The sequence below is a fragment of the Ovis canadensis genome, chromosome 6 (assembly GCF_042477335.2).
Source record: "Ovis canadensis isolate MfBH-ARS-UI-01 breed Bighorn chromosome 6, ARS-UI_OviCan_v2, whole genome shotgun sequence".
Taxonomy (NCBI): Eukaryota; Metazoa; Chordata; class Mammalia; order Artiodactyla; family Bovidae; genus Ovis; species Ovis canadensis.
In genome coordinates, this window is record NC_091250.1 from 39,676,962 (window position 1) to 39,698,138 (window position 21,177).

The window sequence follows — 21,177 nt, forward strand, 5'->3', positions numbered from 1 at the left end:
AGATACAGTAGGAGAAGAGGAGAGTCCTGGCATGCACAGTTTTTACATTCTAAGACCTGACCTTTTGCAGCGGTTCATTACATGTTTTAATTTAGCTTATGCACTAGGCTGACAGACCTCTCAGTATCTGATTTCATTTCGGCATTTTCCTTTCATTAAGTATCCTCTCTGTGTTTACCTGTGTATCTGTGTATGTGTGTCTAGTATGTCTGTATATTTTCTATGAAAAATAATCTCTATAAAAAGATAGCCAATCCCTTTGGAAGTAAGAAGTGATGAGGTGATGACTTATAGCCAGAAAGAAGAGCTTTAGGTAAACTGCCATGTTTTTTTAGGGATTTCTATCTATACTATAAATGAATCCATCAAAAGTTCTTTACAGATACTAGTTAAAGTGAATATTAAATCATTTCAATGAATTTTCCAGATCTTGCCAACAAATACTTAAATGAGAACTTAAAACTCTAGCAATAGCAGTAGAATGCCTAGAGAAATGATCTTGGAGTTAAACAAAAGTAGAAGAAATTCAATCTTTTTTTCGTTCGTTCTTTCTTTTTAGCGCACAAACCCTTGTTTGTAGTTGCCTGGAATATTTACCCCATTGTCATTCCTTTTGATGATAGACTTTGCCCGCTCCCATCAATAAGTGGTAAGGGTCACGTGAGCCAAGAATGGCCAGTCAGAGTTCCCTGCACACAGCACTTCATTCAGCAGTGCATAGCGCCAGTTAATCCAGGGCTCAGTTTTGCTGGAAATGGTGGCTCCGCCTCTTAAGTCAGCGTGCTGGCTAGACCCGATTTGGAAGATACTTTGAAGGAATCCTAATTTCAGTAACAGAAATTAATGTTTAGCAGGAAACTGACATGAGAGTGAAAGGACAGCTTTGTTTAAGCCCAGATTCATTTGTGCCTAAAGTCAGTGATTATATTTTATTGTATTTTATGGGAGAGTAATATGCTTAGTAATATTTGTGAACTGCAGAATTTTCCAAAAACTTGGGAGCAGATCTTTCATGTGGCTTAAAGGTTCTGTGGTTCCTGTGCCCTCCCACCTGTGTGCTGACAAGCTTTGAGACTTCATTGTTATCTTCGAAGCTTTGATATAGTCTAATTTTCTGTTTTTTAAGAAATGTAGAAACTCTTTGTTTCAAATACATTGTATTTACAAACTGTGGAAAACAGTGTGCATCAATTAATAATTCAGAAACCTGTGAATGTTTACTTGCTTGAATAATGAATGCCAGTTAATGGACTTTATAAATGATGGAAACTCAAAAGCATGGAAATAAAAACATGCTACTCAACACCAATGTAGTCATTTCTGTATAACTTATATATATGTAATTCCTGTTTTAAATATTTCTGCAGTTATTTTTTTCTGATTCAGTCATGTTGTGGGGGGGAAAAAAAAGATGAATAAGAAAGCAATGTTCCCCTTGCTTACACTTAAAAAAAAATTTTTATTTTGTATTGGGATAGTTTCAGGTGAACATCAAAGGGAATCAGCCATACATATACACGTATCCATTCTACCCCAAACTCCCCTTCTTGCTGTTTGCATCTATATATATAAAGTTGGGACCATCAGCTACTCATTGAGTGTGTGTGCAAAGTCGCTTCAGTTGTGTCTGACTCTTTGCAACTCCACAGGCTGTAGCCCCCCAGGCTCCTCTGTCCATGGGATTCTCCAGGCAAAAATACTGGAGTGGGTTGCATGCCCTCCTCCAGGGGATCTTCCCAACCCAGGGATTGAACCCGAGTCTCTTACGTCTGCTGCACAGGCAGGTGGGTTCTTTGCCACTAGTATCACCTGGAAAGTCCAGCTACTCATTAGCTACCCTTAAATAAAAGGTAAATTTTAATATATGATATCCAGAACTCTTTATCCAGACTGATGATAGTGATACCTTACCTTTGAAATATCATTGTAGTCATTTACTGGGGTGTAGAGGGATGGAGGCAGCTTCAATCAAACGGAGCTAAAAATAGCTATCATAGAGAAAAAGAACTTACCTTTCTTTGAGTTACTAATCTGTATCAATTGCTACATTATCAGATCTCATCTTCCCAACCACAGTGCAAGGTAGCTGCTATTGTCCTTATTCTGCACATTAGGAACCTGAGGCTTAGAGAGGTAGTGTGACTTACCACAGGTAAGGTAGAATATCTCTTGCCCAGATTCCTTCAGTGACTCCTCTAAGATGATGTTCAAACTTCTTGACTTCGATGACAAAAACCTTATTCTCTGAACCTTCATCTTGAAAGCTTCATCTCTTTTCATTCCTTACCTAGACTCCAGGTTTACAGGCCACCTTTCACTTTCTAAAATCTGCCGCAAGTTGTTTCTTCTTCTGTGAGTCCTGTTCCCTCTTCCTGTTCTTACCATTCTGTGTCTAAGTCCTCCTCCTTCTTAAGATTTCAGCTAACATAGCACATCCTCCAGGAAACTTCCCCAAGTCTACTGTGCCCACTGTGTGTTGTTCATAAATTCACTCAGCAGATATTTCATGAGGATCCGCTTTGTACCAGGCTCTGTCCTGGGCACTAGGAATATAACAGGGAACAAAGAAGGAAAAGATCTCTTCCTTTATGGCTTTTATTCTCGTGTTATTATTAATAACCTATTTAGTTCGGTATCCTTCATGAGCTGCATGAGAGCTTTGATTATATCTAAGTTGTTTTGTTGCATTCTTAGGGTCTAACACAATGGAATATTGTTGAAATGTTGCCGGCTTGAATATTTATCAAATCAGGGCACAGATGAATGACTTTACTTATTATGTCATTTATAATGGTTCTAATAGAAGTACGAGGATGTTCTGTTTGCCCTCTTTTATCTTTTCACACTATCACCATTATCATAGCAGACCTCATTGTCTTGTGACTGTATTATTGCAGTGAACCTCTAATTGGAATCAACCTTCTTTCAGTTTTTCTGCACCATTGAATTTTCCACGCATCTGCCAGATTTATCTTCTTATATTACGGAAATTGTTCTCCTTCTTCAAACAACATGCTAAAAATCCAAGTCCCTTCATAATCTCATGATGCCTTTCTACTTGACTTTAACTTCTGCTGTTTCACCTATACCTTTTAATCAATCCAAATTGTTTTGCAATCCACTTAGTCTGGTTGATTTTCACTTTCCTACCTGAAGATCTCTTTCTCTTATTCTCTCATTCTCAACTTATTACAAATGTTATAGCACTTCCTTCACTTCCCTTCAGTTCAGCCAATCTTCATTTCCATAATCTCTGACTTTTTGTAAGACTTCTGTCTATGTCAATAGTATTCATAAACAAGTTTCAAGCAGCATAATCTATCCCATCTCCTGCTTCAGCACACTCACACACACACACACACACACACACACACACACACACGGAGGGAGAGAGTAGGAGAAAGAGAGTGAGAAGGAAAGAAACACTGCTGGAAACTCCAAGAGATAAAAACAATAAAAGTAGAGCGGATTGTAATAGTGACCCCTAAAATTCCTCATGTCCCCTTCAGCTCTGCAGAACACATTTGAAGCCGGTGTGTGACCTCAGCCACCCTGGTCTGTGTGCAGTCTTACTCTTAGCAAGGGAAAGGCTGAAGGTGGTCAGGATGACAGCACAGCTGAGAAGGAAATCACTTACTCCCGAAACAGAAGTAAAGGATCATACATGCTACACCTGCCACAGCACGTTTCAAGTCCAGTGTTTTTGGCTTCTGACCACTTCCCAGGAAACATCTGTAGAACACAGCGAGTACCATATGATTTTTAGCCCCATCTGGTCCCTACTCCTGTGTGTGAGTCTTATATCCTAAGTATATTTTATATTTCTTAAGGGAATTAATTGTATTTATGTTCCTTTAGTATAAGGTTATATTTTTTTATATTTATATAAACTTGTCTTCCTACCAGTGTGAAAGAATAATGATTGTTTTTTAATTCATAATTAACAACCTATCACAAAGAAGGTACTTACTAACTCCCTGCTATTTAGTCCTGAATTAAATATCCTCATTTCTGAAGTTAGCTGTTGTTTAGGATTATAAACACTTTGCCCTATCTGACATGTGAACTCTCAGTATAAAGTATCAAAACACCCTAGGCGAAATCAAGTGTTCTTTTGTAAAATGTAGTTGAATTTGTGATGTGACTAATAACAGACATTTCATATTTTAAAAGATAGCCTTAAGTATTAAGAACCTTAAAGATTTTGTTTAAAATGTGTTAAACAGGTATATAAAAGATGGAAGGAGTTCTGGAAATTTAATGAGATAGATCTATAAGGAAATGAAACCTGAAATTATGTGATTTTATGAAGCAAACTTTTCCCTAGTTAAAATCACCTAGTTTAGTAACTCACCAAACACATTATGAACATGTTCTTCATTTTTTTAATATATATATTTTGTCAAAGGAAAGAAAAAGAGTTGATTGATAATTCTGACTGGTCTTTTAGCCATTCAAATATATAACAAACATTCATCATTTCTAATTGATGAAAATTAAACTAAATTTTAAAGTATGACTACTAATAAACCACAAGTTATGATGAGTTATCAGCAGCTATTTTTTGTTCCAAACACCTGCATTAGTTTGTGGTAATCGCTCAGCTTATATGCCATGTATAACATGTTAGGAAACAGATTTTTGCATAATTTAATTAGATATGTGTTACATGCTGAAGGAACGAGAAATGTGAGGCATAATTCATGCTCAGATTGGAGACAGTCACATGTTTAAAGATACAAAGCAATGCAAAGGCTTTATGGATTCTGTGATTTCCATCAATTTAGGAAATTATAACCTCTCTTTATATTCATAAAGATTAACAAAATTGACAGCTTTTATCTTTGGAATATAATCAACCCTATAAAAGAGGTCTTCAGTATGAGGGAAGATTAGGTCTGACAGAAATGTGAAATAACCTAGTATAAGTTTTCAAAAATTTCAATTGATGCCCTTTTTGAAAATAAATAAAGCAATCTCATCCCCTTTCTTAATGAATTTGAAATTTCAAAATAAAATCATTACTAAAAGTAAATGGAAAGTATTTGTAATTGGCTCTTTATTTTTAGAAAAACTGTATGTGTTCCTCCCTCTGTTAAGAAATTTGACATGATAAACAGGTAATGAAATGATTTGCCCATATGGGAGACCTAAGTGTTAAACCCATATTTCTTGATCATGAGCTCAGAAGTTTCAGGATGGAGACAGAAATACTCTGATGTCAGGAAGACAGTGCTTTTTCATACCATTTGTATATGTGTGCCTCCTCACGTGTACTCTAAATTTCTTGAGACCATTCCTTGCACGCCTTCCATTTCTTCATTGTTCCAGTATAATCAGCACAAATAAAAAGTACTCAGCCTTTAATGTTGCTTATTTAGCATTTTAATACAGCACTTTAAGGAAATGTTTCATGTTTTAATGTTTTATTCATTTTCCCCTAGATAATCTAGAATATTTGCTTAATGAAAGATAAACAAGGAAATGATAAATAGATTAAGGAAAACTAGGTAGAATTAACGGAGAAGGCAATGGCACCCCACTCCAGTACTCTTGCCTGGAAAATCCCATGGACGGAGGAGCCTGGTGGGCTGCAGTTCATGGGGTCGCTAAGAGTCAGACACGACTGAGCGACTTCACTTTCACTTTTCACTTTCATGCACCGGAGAAGGAAATGGCAACCCACTCCAGTGTTCTTGCCTGGAGAATCCCAGGGATGGGGAGCCTGGTGGGCTTCCGTCTATGGGGTCACACAGAGTCGGACACAACTGAAGTGACTTAGCAGCAGGTAGAATTAAGATAGGCTTATTGTCTTTGTCAGAATTACTTTCCCAGAAATGTTTTTTCTTCACTAATTTTCAAATCAATGTGTTCTAACATGTCTGTGTGGCTCATATATTTTTAATGATTGCTGAATTAAGAATTAAAAGTTCCATTTCCAAACATGCCTCAGATAACAAATAAATATGTTTTTACTGACAAAATGGTATAATCAATATAATATAATCAATCCTTCTTTCCATCGGGTCATTATCTGTTAGAAAGAGCACTTACTAGCTTTGTTTACTTACCACTACTGCTGCTGCTAAGTCGCTTCAGTCGTGTCCAACTCTTAGCGACCCCATGGACTGCAGCCTACCAGGCTCCTCCGCCCTTGGGATTTTCCAGGAAAGAGTATTAGAGTGGGGTGCCATTGCCTTCTCCAAGTAGACATAAATAGAACTGACTACTTCAAAATCTGCGATAGGTAAAAACCCTTATATGAATATCCCCACTGCCTAAATTGCCAAATTAGTGATGAAAATATGGACTTTAGAATTAAATATCATTAGTTTGCTTTCCCTGAGTTTTAAAAATATTAAAAACAAGGTAATTTTTTACATTGTCAAAATTTGACAGATATCATAACTCAGAAGATTTTTCTTAACCAAGTTTTCCAGAAACTAAAGAAAAGTAGTTTTAAAAGAATTCCATTTGGTGAAATCCCTTACATTTTCTCTGTTTACTGTGTCACTCTCAGCTTTTAAAACATGACTGCCATTTCACAGCCAAGGAACAGAGTGGTCTTGTAAATGAGCTCTGCTAACAAAAGAACGTGGGACTAACTGGAAACATGGTGCTGTTGCTGGCTGAAAGATGGGTAATATCCCCAAAGCCATTTGGAAATCCTCCCACTCTTAGAAAATGGAAATTGTGGAACATGAGACCTAGTCTATTTGATTTCAGCCTTAACATCTTTCAACATATGACAGCATACATTTGGATAAAAAGTGAAAGAAAAATAGAACAGTTTTTGTGTATGTTTTATTTATGGCCACATTGACTACAGTTGCTCTCCGTCAGTCTGAATCTGGCAGAGATGTTTCTTAGTAGACAACCCTTGTAATAGTGGCCGCATCTACCAATCACCTTGCACCAGTGCATTGCATGTGCTACGACTTGCTGAGCTTTTTTATTCATTTATATTGGTTCATTTAATTGAAAAAAAAACTTACAAAAAAAAAAGGTCTATTATGAATCCTCTTACAGGTGTGGCATTGGAAAAGGAAATGGCAACTCACTCTAGTATTCTTGCCTGGGATATCCCTTGGACAGTAGAGACAATGGAGAGAGCCACAGTCCATGGGATCACAAAAGAGTTGAACATGACTTGGCAACTAAACACCAACAACAGCATGGATGAGGCATCTGAGGCCTCCTACAAATAGTTACACCAGTAGCAGTTTACAGGGGGAAATAGTCAAAAGCTTAAAGAATTGTGGTAAAAAAGAATAGAGTGCAACTGCATAAAATTTGGAAAAGCCCATGCTTTCTTGAGATGATAAAGCTGATTCAGAGAGAGTTAATAAGAAAGTGATTAACAAAAACGTTACAGCTTATTGATTAAGGTTAATCAGGAGAAATATACACACAAAACCGAAACTCATGAACAGCAATTATGAAACAGCCTCACAGACTGTGTTTTCAACCATTACACGCTACTGCTTCTCACCCAGGAAAAAATAACATGTCCAAGAAAAAGCCAGAATTCAAAGTATAATGTGGCCACAGCTCCCAGACAATTTAAAAAAGCAAAAAACCTCCCAGATATACCACTTTGGAAGAACCTGGATGGGAATGCTAAGGCATAGACCTCTACCCCTAGGTCTGGTTACTATGATGGGAGCCCGTATTTCAGGATCCTGGAGGGAGTTCATAGAATCTGAAGCCTGGTATCAGTATTTCAGAGAGTGAAGAGAACAATCTTTCATTTATTAATACATATATAAATATATGTTATCAAGTTTAATTACTTTTGGATGAAATTACATCATCTCACAGATGATCCGGTACCCTTGATTATCTGGTGATAACAATCGAGGGTTTACTGAACTACATAATGTGGATAAATCCACATATCAAATAAGCTATAGTTTTCAGGACTGATCAAACTTGGACACATGAACAGAGTCATGATCAAATTTAATTAAATAACACTAAGTATTGTATATATTACTTATTGTTTCTATTTGCTAGTATCACAGCCATGACGGTGACTTAAAATAATTCAATAATGTTATTATTGATCTGTAACAGGCATGTTGGTAAAATATGAATTATACTGAAATAGAAAAATAGTGATAACAGATGGAACAAAGTCATTCTTATTCAGTAGATTAGGTTATTCCAGTAAATAAAATTTGAAAAAATCACAATAGTGAGAAGACTCATCTTTAAGGTAAAAAAAACCACATGCATTTCAGTAGTCAACTTTTCTGCTGATTAGAATACATGGTGAACATACCATGGTGCTGTGTATGCTTAGTTCTTCTGTAAAACAGTTTAAAAGTATAGACTCTTCTAATTTTTTTCCATCTAATTATCGTTATAACCTGAGGTTGAGAGAATTCATGAAGTATTCATATTTAGTACTGTATTTTTATTTTATTATCTACTGCAGTCTACAGTATATCCCACTCTTGTTTTTTCAGTTGTCCTGTTTCATTTCTCATTAACACTGACTAACAGTATATCTTTGTAAAACAGTATCAAAAATATAAAGAAAATGTTTGAAATTATTGCTGCTAATTTACACTAGGGCTATTATTGTTTTGTATTTAGCTTCATAACTTTATTTTTTTCTTTTAAATCCTTGAACTGTCACTACTTGGTGAATTTTAATTTGACTTAGAGGCTTTTCATTAATGTTTTATACTATCAAGCCCTGATTAAGAATTCATATTTTATGTTTTATAAAGTACCTGATAAATGTGTAACATTTGAAAAATAGTATTCATTATGGTAAAAATATTATTTTGAAGAATACCTCTTTGATGAATTAAAACCATCTTAGTTTTTCTTATTCAGTTTATTTTATAGTTAGTGAAGATTTCTAGATGTATAGTGAATGCCCTAGTGAAACTCACTTTTATCTCAGTAATTGCTTAATTTCAGAAGTTTACACATTCTGCTAATGAACCACACATATTCAGGCTGGCTGGTTTGTATCTGAATTTACCATCCACTAAAGTTACATAAGCCTGGATTGTCAACAGGGGGAAACAGATATGTGCTTGAGGTACCCGCTGTGTTTAGCATCTAACAAAACCTCTAAATGTAAGATCATTCTCTCCAAAACTGCAGATTTTGGAACAGAAAAAGTTGTAGCAGATAGAGGATTCAAAAACCAAACCAGTAAATTCAATAGGATAATCTCCTCATGCTGAGAATTATACATAACGTTAGTTCCTTAACATTAGAAAGGGTATCGTCTTGGAAAAATGTGGCTATTATGGAAAAAATATTGGGTTGGATTAAATGAAGCTGAAAGTAGAGTGGACTTCTAATGGTGAAAATTGTTCAGCAACTCAGTAATGTCTTCTCTAAAAGAAAAATTACAATCTGTTAAGTTTTGCGAGAACTGGAAAAACTTTTAGAAGAAGTTATTCTACTTTATATATCTTCCAAGATGATAAAAGCCAGTATTTTGGAGGAACTAAAAGATCTTTATAGAAAAATAAATAGTGAACCAAGAATTAAAAACACTTGACTTCTAAGTCATAATATTGATGCCATTTTGAAATACCAGTCCATGAAAAATCTATTTTCACCTGTACTGTATTATTTGACTGTTTTTGTTGTTTGTTTTTTAAAACTCCTCTGTCTCTAGACATCCTAATTTCTATAGGCATTCTTTAACATAGAATTCTATGACATTATAAAATTTTTGCTTAGCATCAGTAAAAAGTTGAACTATTGATGTTCCTTGAAGAATTTCCTTAGATATAGACAAGTAAACAGGGCCAGATGTGGATATAGACAAGTAAATAGGGCCAAATGTGGATATAGACAAGTTCAGTCCAGTTCAGTCACTCAGTCGTGTCCGACTCTTTGCAATCCCATGAATCGCAGCACGCCAGGCCTCCCTGTCCATCACCAAGTCCCGGAGTTCACTAAACTCATGTCCATTGAGTCGGTGATGCCATCCAGCCATCTCATCCTCTGTTGTCCCCTTCTCCTCCTGCCCCCAATCCCTCCCAGCATCAGAGTCTTTTCCAATGAGTCAACTCTTCGCATAGGTGGCCAAAGTATTGGAGTTTCAGCTTTAGCATCAGTCCTTCCAAACAACACCTAGGGCTGATCTTCAGAATGGACTGGTTGGATCTCCTTGCAGTCCAAGGGACTCTCAAGAGTCTTCTCCAACACCACAGTTCAGAAGCATCAATTCTTCGGTGCTCAGCCTTCTTCACAGTCCAACTCTCACATCCATACATGACCACAGGAAAAACCATAGCCTTGACTAGACGGACCTTTGTTGGCAAAGTAATGTCTCTGCTTTTGAATATGCTATCTAGGTTGGTCATAACTTTCCTTCCAAGGAGTAAGTGTCTTTTAATTTCATGCTGCAATCACCATCTGCAGTGATTTTGGAGCCCAAAAAAATAAAGTCTGACACTGTTTCCACTGTTTCCCCATCTATTTGCCATGAAGTGATGGGACCAGATGCCATGATCTTCGTTTTCTGAATGTTGAGCTTTAAGCCAACTTTTTCTCTCTCCTCTTTCATTTTCATCAAGAGGCTTTTTAGTTCCTCTTCACTTTCTGCCATAAGGGTGGTGTCATCTGCATATCTGAGGTTATTGATATTTCTCCCGGCAATCTTGATTCCAGCTTGTGCTTCTTCCAGCCCAGCATTTCTCATGATGTACTCTGCGTAGAAGTTAAATAAGCAGGGTGACAATATACAGCCTTGATGTACTCCTTTTCCTATTTGGAACCAGTCATATACAGGGCCAAATGTGTGGATCAGAGCATGAATTCAAGGCTTTTGAAAGTAGTTTTATGACAAAGTATGTATTTTATTTTATCTTACACTTGTTAATGTGTCTCCCACTCAGGATGGAATCTGTAGCAGAGCCTTTACAAACTCTCACTTGTATAGCAAGTATACTGGGACTTCATCATATGTTCAGTATGGTCTACTTTTTACATTTTTCCAAGATAGCAGTTTAGTCGCCAATGTGAATTTAAAAACAATAGAAGTCTTTGAAAAATAGTTAAATTAAAATATGGGTATACTTTCTTGCAGAATCATTAATTTAGGCATGCATTCTTCATTACACATATCACATATGCGTAGTTGTTTTGAGCAACTATCCCTTTTCGACAGAGAGCGGCATTTCTCTTAGTCAAGAGATGCAAAGCATAGGCTTGATCTTCATTTTGGTTATCTTTCCAACTTGTCCTCCATACTCTGAGCTTATTTTCTCAAGAGGCCATTTGCCGTCAATATGCTGGCCATTATCTTCTCTCTTTAGCAGTGTGCCAGTTCTAGGGACTCTTAGACTTGCCCTGTGACTGATTCATTGTCCAGTTTGTAGATCCCAAGAGCTTTCTCAGCTAACTACAAAGAGCCTCTTGTTCCTGCCCCAGCTGTTTATTGCTGTTTCTCTTTAGCACTACTTTGCTGTAATCTACACTGAGAAATGTCTTGAACTTGTTTAATGACTTCCTAACTGGTGCACTAACCACTAATCTCCAAATAATTCCTCCTTTGTGGTGGGTGGCTTTATACACACACACATTTATATTTATGTTTACATGTACACCAACCTCCTAAGTTTGTGATTTCAAAGTGTAATAACTAGCTCTCTAGCAATGATATGAGAAATAAAAGCTATTTCCTTTCCCAAGAAACACAGACAGATTTTTTCTGTACGTTATTTTGTTTCCCCCTTCAAAATTCCGTGCTCTTCTTTAGAAGACTTATGTCAAAAATTATGAGACCACTCATGTGAGGGTCATTTTCAATAAACTTTCATTTACTGTGGCCTAAAAGCAGAGACATGACTTTGCCGACTAAGGTCCATCTAGTCAAGGCTATGGTTTTTCCAGTAGTCATGTATATGTGAGAGTTGGACTGTGAAGAAGGCTGAGCGCTGAAGAATTGATGCCTTTGAACTGTGTTGGAAAAGACTCTTGAGAGTCCCTTGAACTGCAGGGAGATCCAGCCAGTCCATTCTGAAGATCAACCCTGGGATTTCTTTGGAAGGAATGATGCTAAAGCTAAAGCTCCAGTACTTTGGCCACCTCATGTGAAGAGCTGACTCATTGGAAAAGAGTCTGATGCTGGGAGAGACTGGGGGCAGGAGGAGAAGGGGATGACAGAGGATGAGATGGCTGGATGGCATCACTGACTCGATGGACGTGAGTCTGAGTGAACTCCGGGAGTTGGTGATGGACAGGGAGGCCTGGCGTGCTGCGATTCATGGGGTCGCAAAGAGTCGGACACGACTGAGCGACTGAATTGAACTGAACTGGACTGAAGAGTCACCAGGGGATGGAAATAGTATTAAAAGGCAATTACTCCAATTGCCTTGTTTGCTTTGGTATTACTTATTAGTTGGTTATTTAGGCATAATTTATGTATTTTCTAATAGTAGTTGAGAGAAAAATAAGAAAAAAAAAAACATGAGCATCATAAGATGTTAGTCCCTCTTGCACTGTTTGGTTGTACTGAGGATGTTAGAACAGCCACATTCAAAACCACTTCGTCACCTGACTTAGAAAAAGAACCAAGAAGAAGGTAATGACAACCTTCTCAATAACTCGATTCTACTGCTCAGTGTTCCTGGTAGTTCTTACTTGCCCAGTGTAAAAACAAGTGGAGGACTTGTTGCATCTCACAGGAAAAAGAACCATCATGATGTAGCACGTCCGGAATGGATTAGGGTACTAGTGGTCCAGAAAAAAGCTCATGTTTCTTGTCATTACGTGTTAATTAACTATCGTAACTATACATTTCTTATAGAAATATGTTTAAGTCTGGTCATAATCTATTGAAGACATAATATGTATTTTTGAATGTTCATTCAAATGGATGGATAATTTCATAGAGATGAGGAGTGCTTTCATTAGGTGTCCTGTATTCCTATATTTTTGGTGCGTTTTCAATATAGTAGGGCTTTCAAAGCTGGCCCCTAGTCAAGTTCCTGCCTGCCAGCAGTGTTCCATTGGAAATGAGAAGCAAATAATGAGAAGCTGGGGGAATATGGGAAGCAGAAGTATTTGGTGAAGAATGAGCTTGCCTTGAAGGTATAATAGAACTTGTCAAAGCCTGTTTGTTCTAGTAAAAATGAAGTCGCTCAGTCATGTCTGACTCTTTGCGACCCCATGGACTGTAGCCTATCAGGCTCCTCCGTCCATGGGATTTTCCAGGCAAGAGTGCTGGAGTGGAGTGCCATTGCCTTTTCCAGGGGATCCTTCTGACCCAGGGATCGAACCCGGGTCTCCCATATTGCAGACAGGCGCTTTACCATCTGAGCCACCAGGGAAGCCCCCTGTTTGTTCTAGAAGTGCTGTTAAAACCAACGACATTGAAAATGAAAGGACCTGGCCTCATAGGGAGTTACAGGCTGCGAACAACCAAGCACATGGTTTGCCTCATTAGCTAAAATTTGTTGGACTTTATTTCTCTCAATGTTTTAGGTACCCAAGAGGATAGAAGGTGGGGTCTATGGCATTGCATAGACAGAAGGTTACTGGGCTGTACTTTTCACTTAATGTGACATGGTACCCTTCCCTCTGTGTGATGTCCTAACCCCACCCTCCATCCTTTGGGTACTGAAGCATGGATACCTCAGTATGGTGGTCACTCTCTTCTTGATTTTTGAAATCAAAATAGTGAATGTTCCCAAATATTAGGACTTTGGGATGAATTCTTCATGTGAAAGCTGAAATGCACAAGGCCTGAGCAATAGCCACATTCAAATGCATGAATAAGTGTGCTCTTTGTTTAGATTCATCCCTCTGTCCTAGACTCCATCAAGCAATCACTTCAATAGCATCCTTTCAGGTAGTAAGAATTTCTGATCTCACACCAACCTGGGATTAGCATGGAACAAAATTGCCTTTCCAATGTGTGTTTCTCCCACCTGTGCATACTGTGAGGGGAACCACACAAGCATGCAGAATGAGGGCTCAGTCTGCTAAGACAGAGGGTGGAAAGCACTGGTCTCTCATCTTACTGGCTAGATAACTTCCTCTGAAGAGCTTGTTATCAGTCTGCATCTCTTGAGATTCTGATTCAGGACCCAGAAATCTGTAGTTTCAAAAGCTCTACAAGTGTTTCTGGTGTAGAACCAGGTAAAGAAATCACCATAACCTGCATGGAGGTCCCTCATTCTCCCCCAGTCTTGCCACAATACTGTTTTGAAAGCTGTGACTTGAAAGGCTTAAAACAAATACCGTATCAGACAAGTTGAGGACCTTCAGCTTCCCCCAGAGCAAACTCCCACTGTGGTCCATCTCTGTTGGTCTGAGGGGCCCCTCAAAAGCTTGACTTCTGTAATGAATGGGTTTCCAAATTCAGCACAGCACAGGCCCAGTGAAGAATTCTAGGGTAGCACTTTTCTCTACCACTGGATGGTAGGCACCATTCTCCATGTCCGTGTTACAGTGGACAAGAGCTGGCAGCTTCTCACAGGTTATAGTTCTTATACAGCTTACAGTCCAGTGGGAAGAATCAGGGAAGAAACAGACATGCAAATTAATCAGCTAGATTATTCCTGAGAGTAATAAGTACTATGAATAAAGTAAAACAAGTTAATGGAAAGAAGAATGCTTTTGGAAAGAAGTATACTGATGAATAGCTCAGACTTACTGGAAGAAAAAGGGTCAGCCTGTGGGTGTACAAGAAAGAAACGTGGCCTATTTGAGACAGAGAAGACTGGCATCTACTGAATAAGAAAAGCAATAGGATGGTGACCAAATAGATATAAAAATGATTTGGGGAAAAAAAAAAGATACATGGTTTTCACTTAAACTGATCTGGGAAATCCTTCAACCTTAGTCAAAATATCTCAATTATTCAGGTATATTCTATTTGAGCTACTGTTTCCTTTCTTTGGACTTTGAGTGTTTTTTATGATTGTATATGCAAGTTGCTTTTCTTTGCTGAAGATTATCATAAGTGGTCCTTACTATAAAAGCATGGTTTGAATTGCGTGGCTGGTGTAAGGTAGTCAGTGGTAATGTGGCCATCCTACTAGTAACTGAATTTCAGAGTATCTTGTTTCCCACGCCAGCTTTACAGCAATTGCTCCCTGATCTTTTATATCATCAAGCCAAGATCCAGTAATTGTGCTGATCTTGTATTGATATATCATTGAGATTCTCTCTTAGCACAAAGTGACTGTAAGCCAAAAAGAAGAGCTTACTTTCCAGTTTTTATAAAATTGCATTCACAATAATGTAATTCTATACTCCAATGAAAGAAAAGTTGTCCTTAATGTCTACATCATCTAGAGCCCATGTATTTATAAAATTCTGTGATTCTAGTTGCCGGATTATGCTGCAATTGTATGTCAGTAATTCCAAGTTCATGATCCACAACCTGAATTAGTGTCTTGGTATTTGTCATTGACATGACAGTATAAAAAATAATGATCCATGAATTTCCAGCCATGGCCATGAGTTGAAATGGAGGAATGGAAAGGGCAAGAGAGGATAGGAGGGGAGGGAAAAATGAGGAAGATGCTCCAGAATGTTTTTCATTCCTCCTTCCTCCTTTACCCTGAGCACCAAAATCCCATTCTTTCTGGTACCTTGATATTTTTGATACAACTATTTTGAAATGCCACTTTGATCTCACAGTTTTCAAGTTCATACCAGGTTTCAGGAACTCTTCTAATTCCATTACATTATTGATACCTTTAATTCTCACAATAGCCAAGTAAGTCAAAGTACCAATATCATCCCATTTTATACATGAATACACTGAGGCTCAGAGAAGTTGAGTAACATACCCAGAATCTCTCAGGATTGAAGCCTGAGGGTCTTTTGCATGGCAAAAATGAGAATTTATATGGCATTTTTATTCATCCATTGTTTTACAGTATTTTTTTAAATCAGTGAATCCCTTTGATTCATATTTCCTTCTGTCAGCTTTCATCACATAAAGGGATGAAGTTGAAGATATTTCAGCTTGCTTTCGACTACAGCATAGAATGTGTTAAGATAGCAAGCATCCTTTGACCTCTTGATTTCCTATTCACTGATACATTCATTCTGTGAACCTCTTAGCATGAAAGAAATAGCCAAATTATTCATCATTCAAGCATAAAATTGTCTTAAAATATTAAATATATACACATATGTAAACCCTATAAAATGTCAAAGATATTATAACATGATAGTTGACAGCAAAAGCTTTGAATTAGACAAATCTGAATTGAAACTCTGTATCATTCATTTTTAACAGTGATCTTGTCCAGCCACATAACCATAATGGAGATAATATTTATTTTTTAGAGATTTGAAAGTAACAGATGAAACAGTACTGAATAATTGGTTTTTAAACTGAGAGACTACATGGCTTTTAAGAATTTTTGTTTTCAAGAGAAGGTGAGAAAGTTAAGAAATTGCAATTCCCAGTGATTTTTTTTTTTTTTTACTGTTTTATAGGATTTCATTTCAAAATTTGAAAAAAGTTTGACATCTGATACTAGGGTTCATCTTATAAAAATGCTCATTTATGATATCAATTTAAATTTAATTGGTTTTTTTCTTTCTCAATGGTACCTAAAATAATGATGTGTTTTATAATTGATGACATTTTAGAGTCAATTAAATACAATTTTTATAATATGCATCAACTTTTCTTCAGGAGGCAATAACATGTGATAGATATATGTTTAGATACCAGTATATAGGTTATGCCAAATTCTTTGTCTTTGACACATCTGCAAAAGGAAAACCTATTCCATGATATTGTTAGTATTAAATTACAAACTGTGTATAAAACTGTCAGCATAGTGCAGTTTTGTTAAACAATTCTGGTGTAGAATTGTTAAACACACAACAATAATAGCTATTATTATTGTTGTTGTTATTTTTCCATTTAATCTGTGAAGTGATAGAGGCCTGGATGCAAAGCGAGGTTTGCCACAGATTAACTTTGGAAACTCTGTCTTACTTTCCTGTTTTGCAAAAGAATGTTGTGGCTAAGATGGCCTCTGAATTCCTTCTGGCTCTAAAATTTTGTAATTTTATTATCTAATTCAGAATTGGAACATAATATAACCATAAAATGAATTTTCTTTGTTTCTTTCAGTTTGTGGGGACATCCATGGACAATTCTTTGACTTGATGAAACTCTTTGAAGTGGGGGGATCTCCTGCCAACACTCGCTACCTCTTCTTAGGGGACTATGTTGACAGAGGGTACTTCAGTATCGAAGTAAGTCTGCATGATTCCTTTTAGCTGTTCAGTAATGGATTAACACTATTTTAGCAAGATAAAAGTGGTGAATATTATTGTGTTAAATAAATCCCTAGTCTTTAACAATAAACTCTAATACATATACTTTTGGAGATGCTATATATTCCTATTTTTCATTGATTCCTATGTGCTTCTTATTGCATAGAAATGTCAAGGAATTGGCTAATAGTAAGATTTTGCCTTTTGTACTTTTTACAAATTTGCAACTTTGCAAAAATTGCATCATATTTTACATTAGCTAATTCTGTCTCTTCTTGAGAGAACTAATAAAAGTCGATTAAATAAACAGATTTGTGCAGTTATATCTTAGGAGGCACTAAGTTATTTTTGTAAATGGATAATCAAGTGCATGTCTGTCTGTCTGCATTTGTGTGTGAGTGTGTGTGAGTACACTTACAGCTGCTGTTTTGTCTTGTATGGCACCTGTCATCTAACTAGGGTTATTTGTCAAAATCATTTATTAAAACAAAACAGATAACCTTTGAGTAGACATTCATCCTCAGCCTCCCAACTGCTTCTGTTTCAGGTAAGTAGAAGTTACGTTCAAAATAAAGTCAAGGGTCTTGTTTTATTCACACCTTTGCTCTTCTTCCTGGTGCTTAATGTGGTGTTTCATACATAGAAATAACTTATAAATACTTATTAAAAGAAATAATTATAAATAAGAATAAGTTTTAAAGAGCTCATGCTATAGCAGATGACATTATATGTACTCTTGGAAATAATACTTTAAAAAGGAAAACAATTATTCTTAAGTAAAGAGAGAAATCAAATTTACTGAAGACCCACACCAATGTAATACATTCATAGTAATCATTTATAAAAGAAATTCTAGGTTTTAAAATTTTATCATAATATTTTATTATAGGAATATTTAATGTTTAAAAACATCACTCTTAGATGGCTTTTACTTTTAAACTGTTATACTAACTTTTGAAGGGGGTGGTATTCCAATTCAGTTCACCTCCAGTCATTGACCATATGTATGTGTGTCTGTAGTGTGTGTGTGTGTGTGTGTATATATATATACACACACATTGTGTATAGCCATCAATATATTAATCACATTTAAAGATCACATGTTTCTTAATTATTCATGCTGGTAAGGGAGGGAGGGTTGTAGAAGTTCAAAAAAAGGAAATACATTTAGGTAATTCTACCATTTAGTAAGCAAGTTTTATCAAGCACATAAAATGTATATGCACGGTAATTGGGAGAATTTAAAGAAGTATACATCCTTGCTCTCCAGAAGCCTAAATCAATACAGGAAAATATAACTATAAAAAGCTCTATAGAATCAGAAGTCTAAAACAGATAGTCATCCAGGATTTAATTGTTATTTGAACTGGTTATTAAAATCTTGGGATAAAAGGGGTACAGAAGATAATTACCACTGGAATATAGAAATTTGGGAGAATTTTGAGAGATATATGGCTGGGGTAAGAAACAAAGAACAAGTAAGATTTAGCTCAGAGGAAAACTGAAGTGAGAAAAGCACAGAAGAAGAAATTAAGAAACCTTGTAAAACCTCATTCATGGGCTGACTTCACCAACATGGCAGAGAAGTGTGAAGGAGTACAAATTTTTTAAGACCTTTGTATCACTTTAGGGCTAGTATCTGCCAAGAGTAAAGAAAAAAATAATGGTGGTTTTGAACAGAAGTTTATTTCTCTCTCAAGTAAAAACCCATAGATGGGTGGACCATGACTGGTGTGACTCAGCCTGGCCCCAGGGCCCAGGCTGTCTGCCTTATTGATCTGATGAGTGTGACCTCCTTCCAAAGTCAACCTCATGACCCAAGAGGTTGGGCCACACCAGCTTCAGCCCTCATGTTCTCACATTACATGCAGCTTGAAGGAAAAGAAGAAAGAAAGAATATGCCTTCTCATTTGAAGATGTTTTCCAGAAGGGGCATAGTTATTTCCTGTGGGCCAGAGTTTGTTGACTTGGCTAAATGTGATTTCCATGTGTAGACGGATTTGAGAAAGACTGTAGGAGACACGAAACAGCAATGCGAGGTAAAGAGTTTCTGTTCTTCCCTTAAATTAAGGTTATGTGGAATCTAAGTAAATATTTTTAAAAATTATTTTAGTGACTCAAATTGACATTATTCATTTGACATTTCTATGTTCCTATGAAAGGTTCAGAGAATAACTGCAATCGGTGTAATATATACTTCCTTTGAATCTCATCTTCTAAGCAAAGAATGGTGAAGACTCTCCTGTAGGGACTGATTAAATTTATCAGCCACATGATGGAGTGTTGTGTTAGAACTTTTTCTCTTAACGTTACCAGTCTATTTACCTCTCGAAACTTCATAAACTCTCTCTAATTAGAGCTTTTTTAGAACTGTTTCTTTAAAGTAAAGAAGTTGAGAAGCAGTAATCACTAACTGGTTCCTCAGTAGATTTTAATTTTAGTCTACAATTAATCTAGATACTTGAACTATGATAGTTTATGTAATATATATTAGTATCTTCTGTAATTTAAGCAAAGAATAAAAATCTGAAAACAAACGTTGGGGAAATACCAAATGTGGCTATCAGAGGACACTGATAAACTTTAAAACTTCTGAGATGCATGTACCATAGTTCCCATCTTTAAAAACAGCTCTTTAATTAAACTTTAGAAGTCTGAGAGTACAGCCCCAGGGACTTGGCCACATGCACACAAAATGACAAAAATGCGATGGCCTCATAAGTAAAAATGATCCGTTTTGATTAGATTGTGATCTTTGAGGAGTTTGAGGATGGCTCAGTGATATGATCCTATTTAAAACAGAACAGTCATTTATGTAAAATATACTTACTGAAGATACTGTGAGGTTTTTAATTGTGGGTTAAGGAAACTGACATTGTTTGCAAGTTAGAAATGGTATTGTTTGCCTAGTATAAATGATCTCATTTATTCCTCATAGCTCTTCAAGGAGCTTGTGAATGTCTTCCTTTCCAGCCTGCAAAACCAAGGCTCAGAGAGACTTGCACACACAGTGAATGGCAGTGCCAAGATTCAAAGTCTGTGCTCTTTCCAATCCCATGCCTTGGCCATATATTCACTAAACGAGCCATAAAAAAATGTACACGTAAGTGATGCAGACACTTTTACATACTGTTTTATTAATTTACAGGTGTGCAGACATGCACACAGTCCACTCCCTCACCAATGTAATCTAAAGGGCAAACCTGTTGCTTTAAGACAAATCCTAAAATGAGAGCTCAGTTTTCCAGAGTGTAGTATCTCCTAACAGACATCCTGATTCATCTTAATAATTCAGAGTTCCACTGCAAGTCTTCTCCTTCGGCTGTTCTCTGGGCAAAGAAGAGCACTTAAGTTTAATTTTTACCAAATTAGCTTTGAAGAGTAGGTTCAGATTTCATACAGTCTCATCTGGGCAGTATTTACAGGCACTGGGTTATGTGTTCTGGGCAGTACATGAAGATCATTTTGTGAACTCCCTCCTCGCCTCTCCTCCACTCTTCTTCTGCCAGAATTAGAAATTGTCCCCCACAAAGTTAGCCCAAACAAAACAAGCAAGCTTTTGAGTAGTGATAAGAGAGGTAATTTTGCCTGGGGATCATAATTTGTCTCACATCAAATACCATCCTCTTTCTGATGCTGGCATTATGCTGTCTAATCTCTTTGTGTCTGTGTGTGTGTGTGTGTGTGTATGTGCGTACACACATATAAGCTTACATATATAGGTTCATGGCTGAATGTATTTCTATGAGAATGCACGGAAAACTCAGATTTGGAAGAAGAGGCACACACAGCTGTTTCCTTCTATTCACTTCATCAGGTTCCCTTTCTAGCCATTCTGCACTGCAAGACATTGCCTTGAGCCCCTCCCACAGTACTAATAACTAGATCTCAGCCCAGGCCTCAGACTCCTTTAAGTAGGAAGAATTGTATTTACTAGCT

The 21,177-nt window shown here is 36.8% G+C and overlaps 1 protein-coding gene across 4 annotated transcripts in view; it reads left to right on the forward strand.

The window, feature by feature from the left end:
• The window catches only part of PPP3CA (protein phosphatase 3 catalytic subunit alpha), a 322,924-nt gene that overhangs the window by 230,432 nt on the left and 71,315 nt on the right, over window positions 1–21,177 (forward strand). For all 4 annotated transcript variants that reach the window (XM_069593620.1, XM_069593621.1, XM_069593622.1 and 1 more), the window contains one exon: window positions 17,093–17,217. In XM_069593620.1, the coding sequence (XP_069449721.1) occupies window positions 17,093–17,217 (125 nt within the window). The remainder of the gene's footprint in view (window positions 1–17,092; window positions 17,218–21,177) is intronic.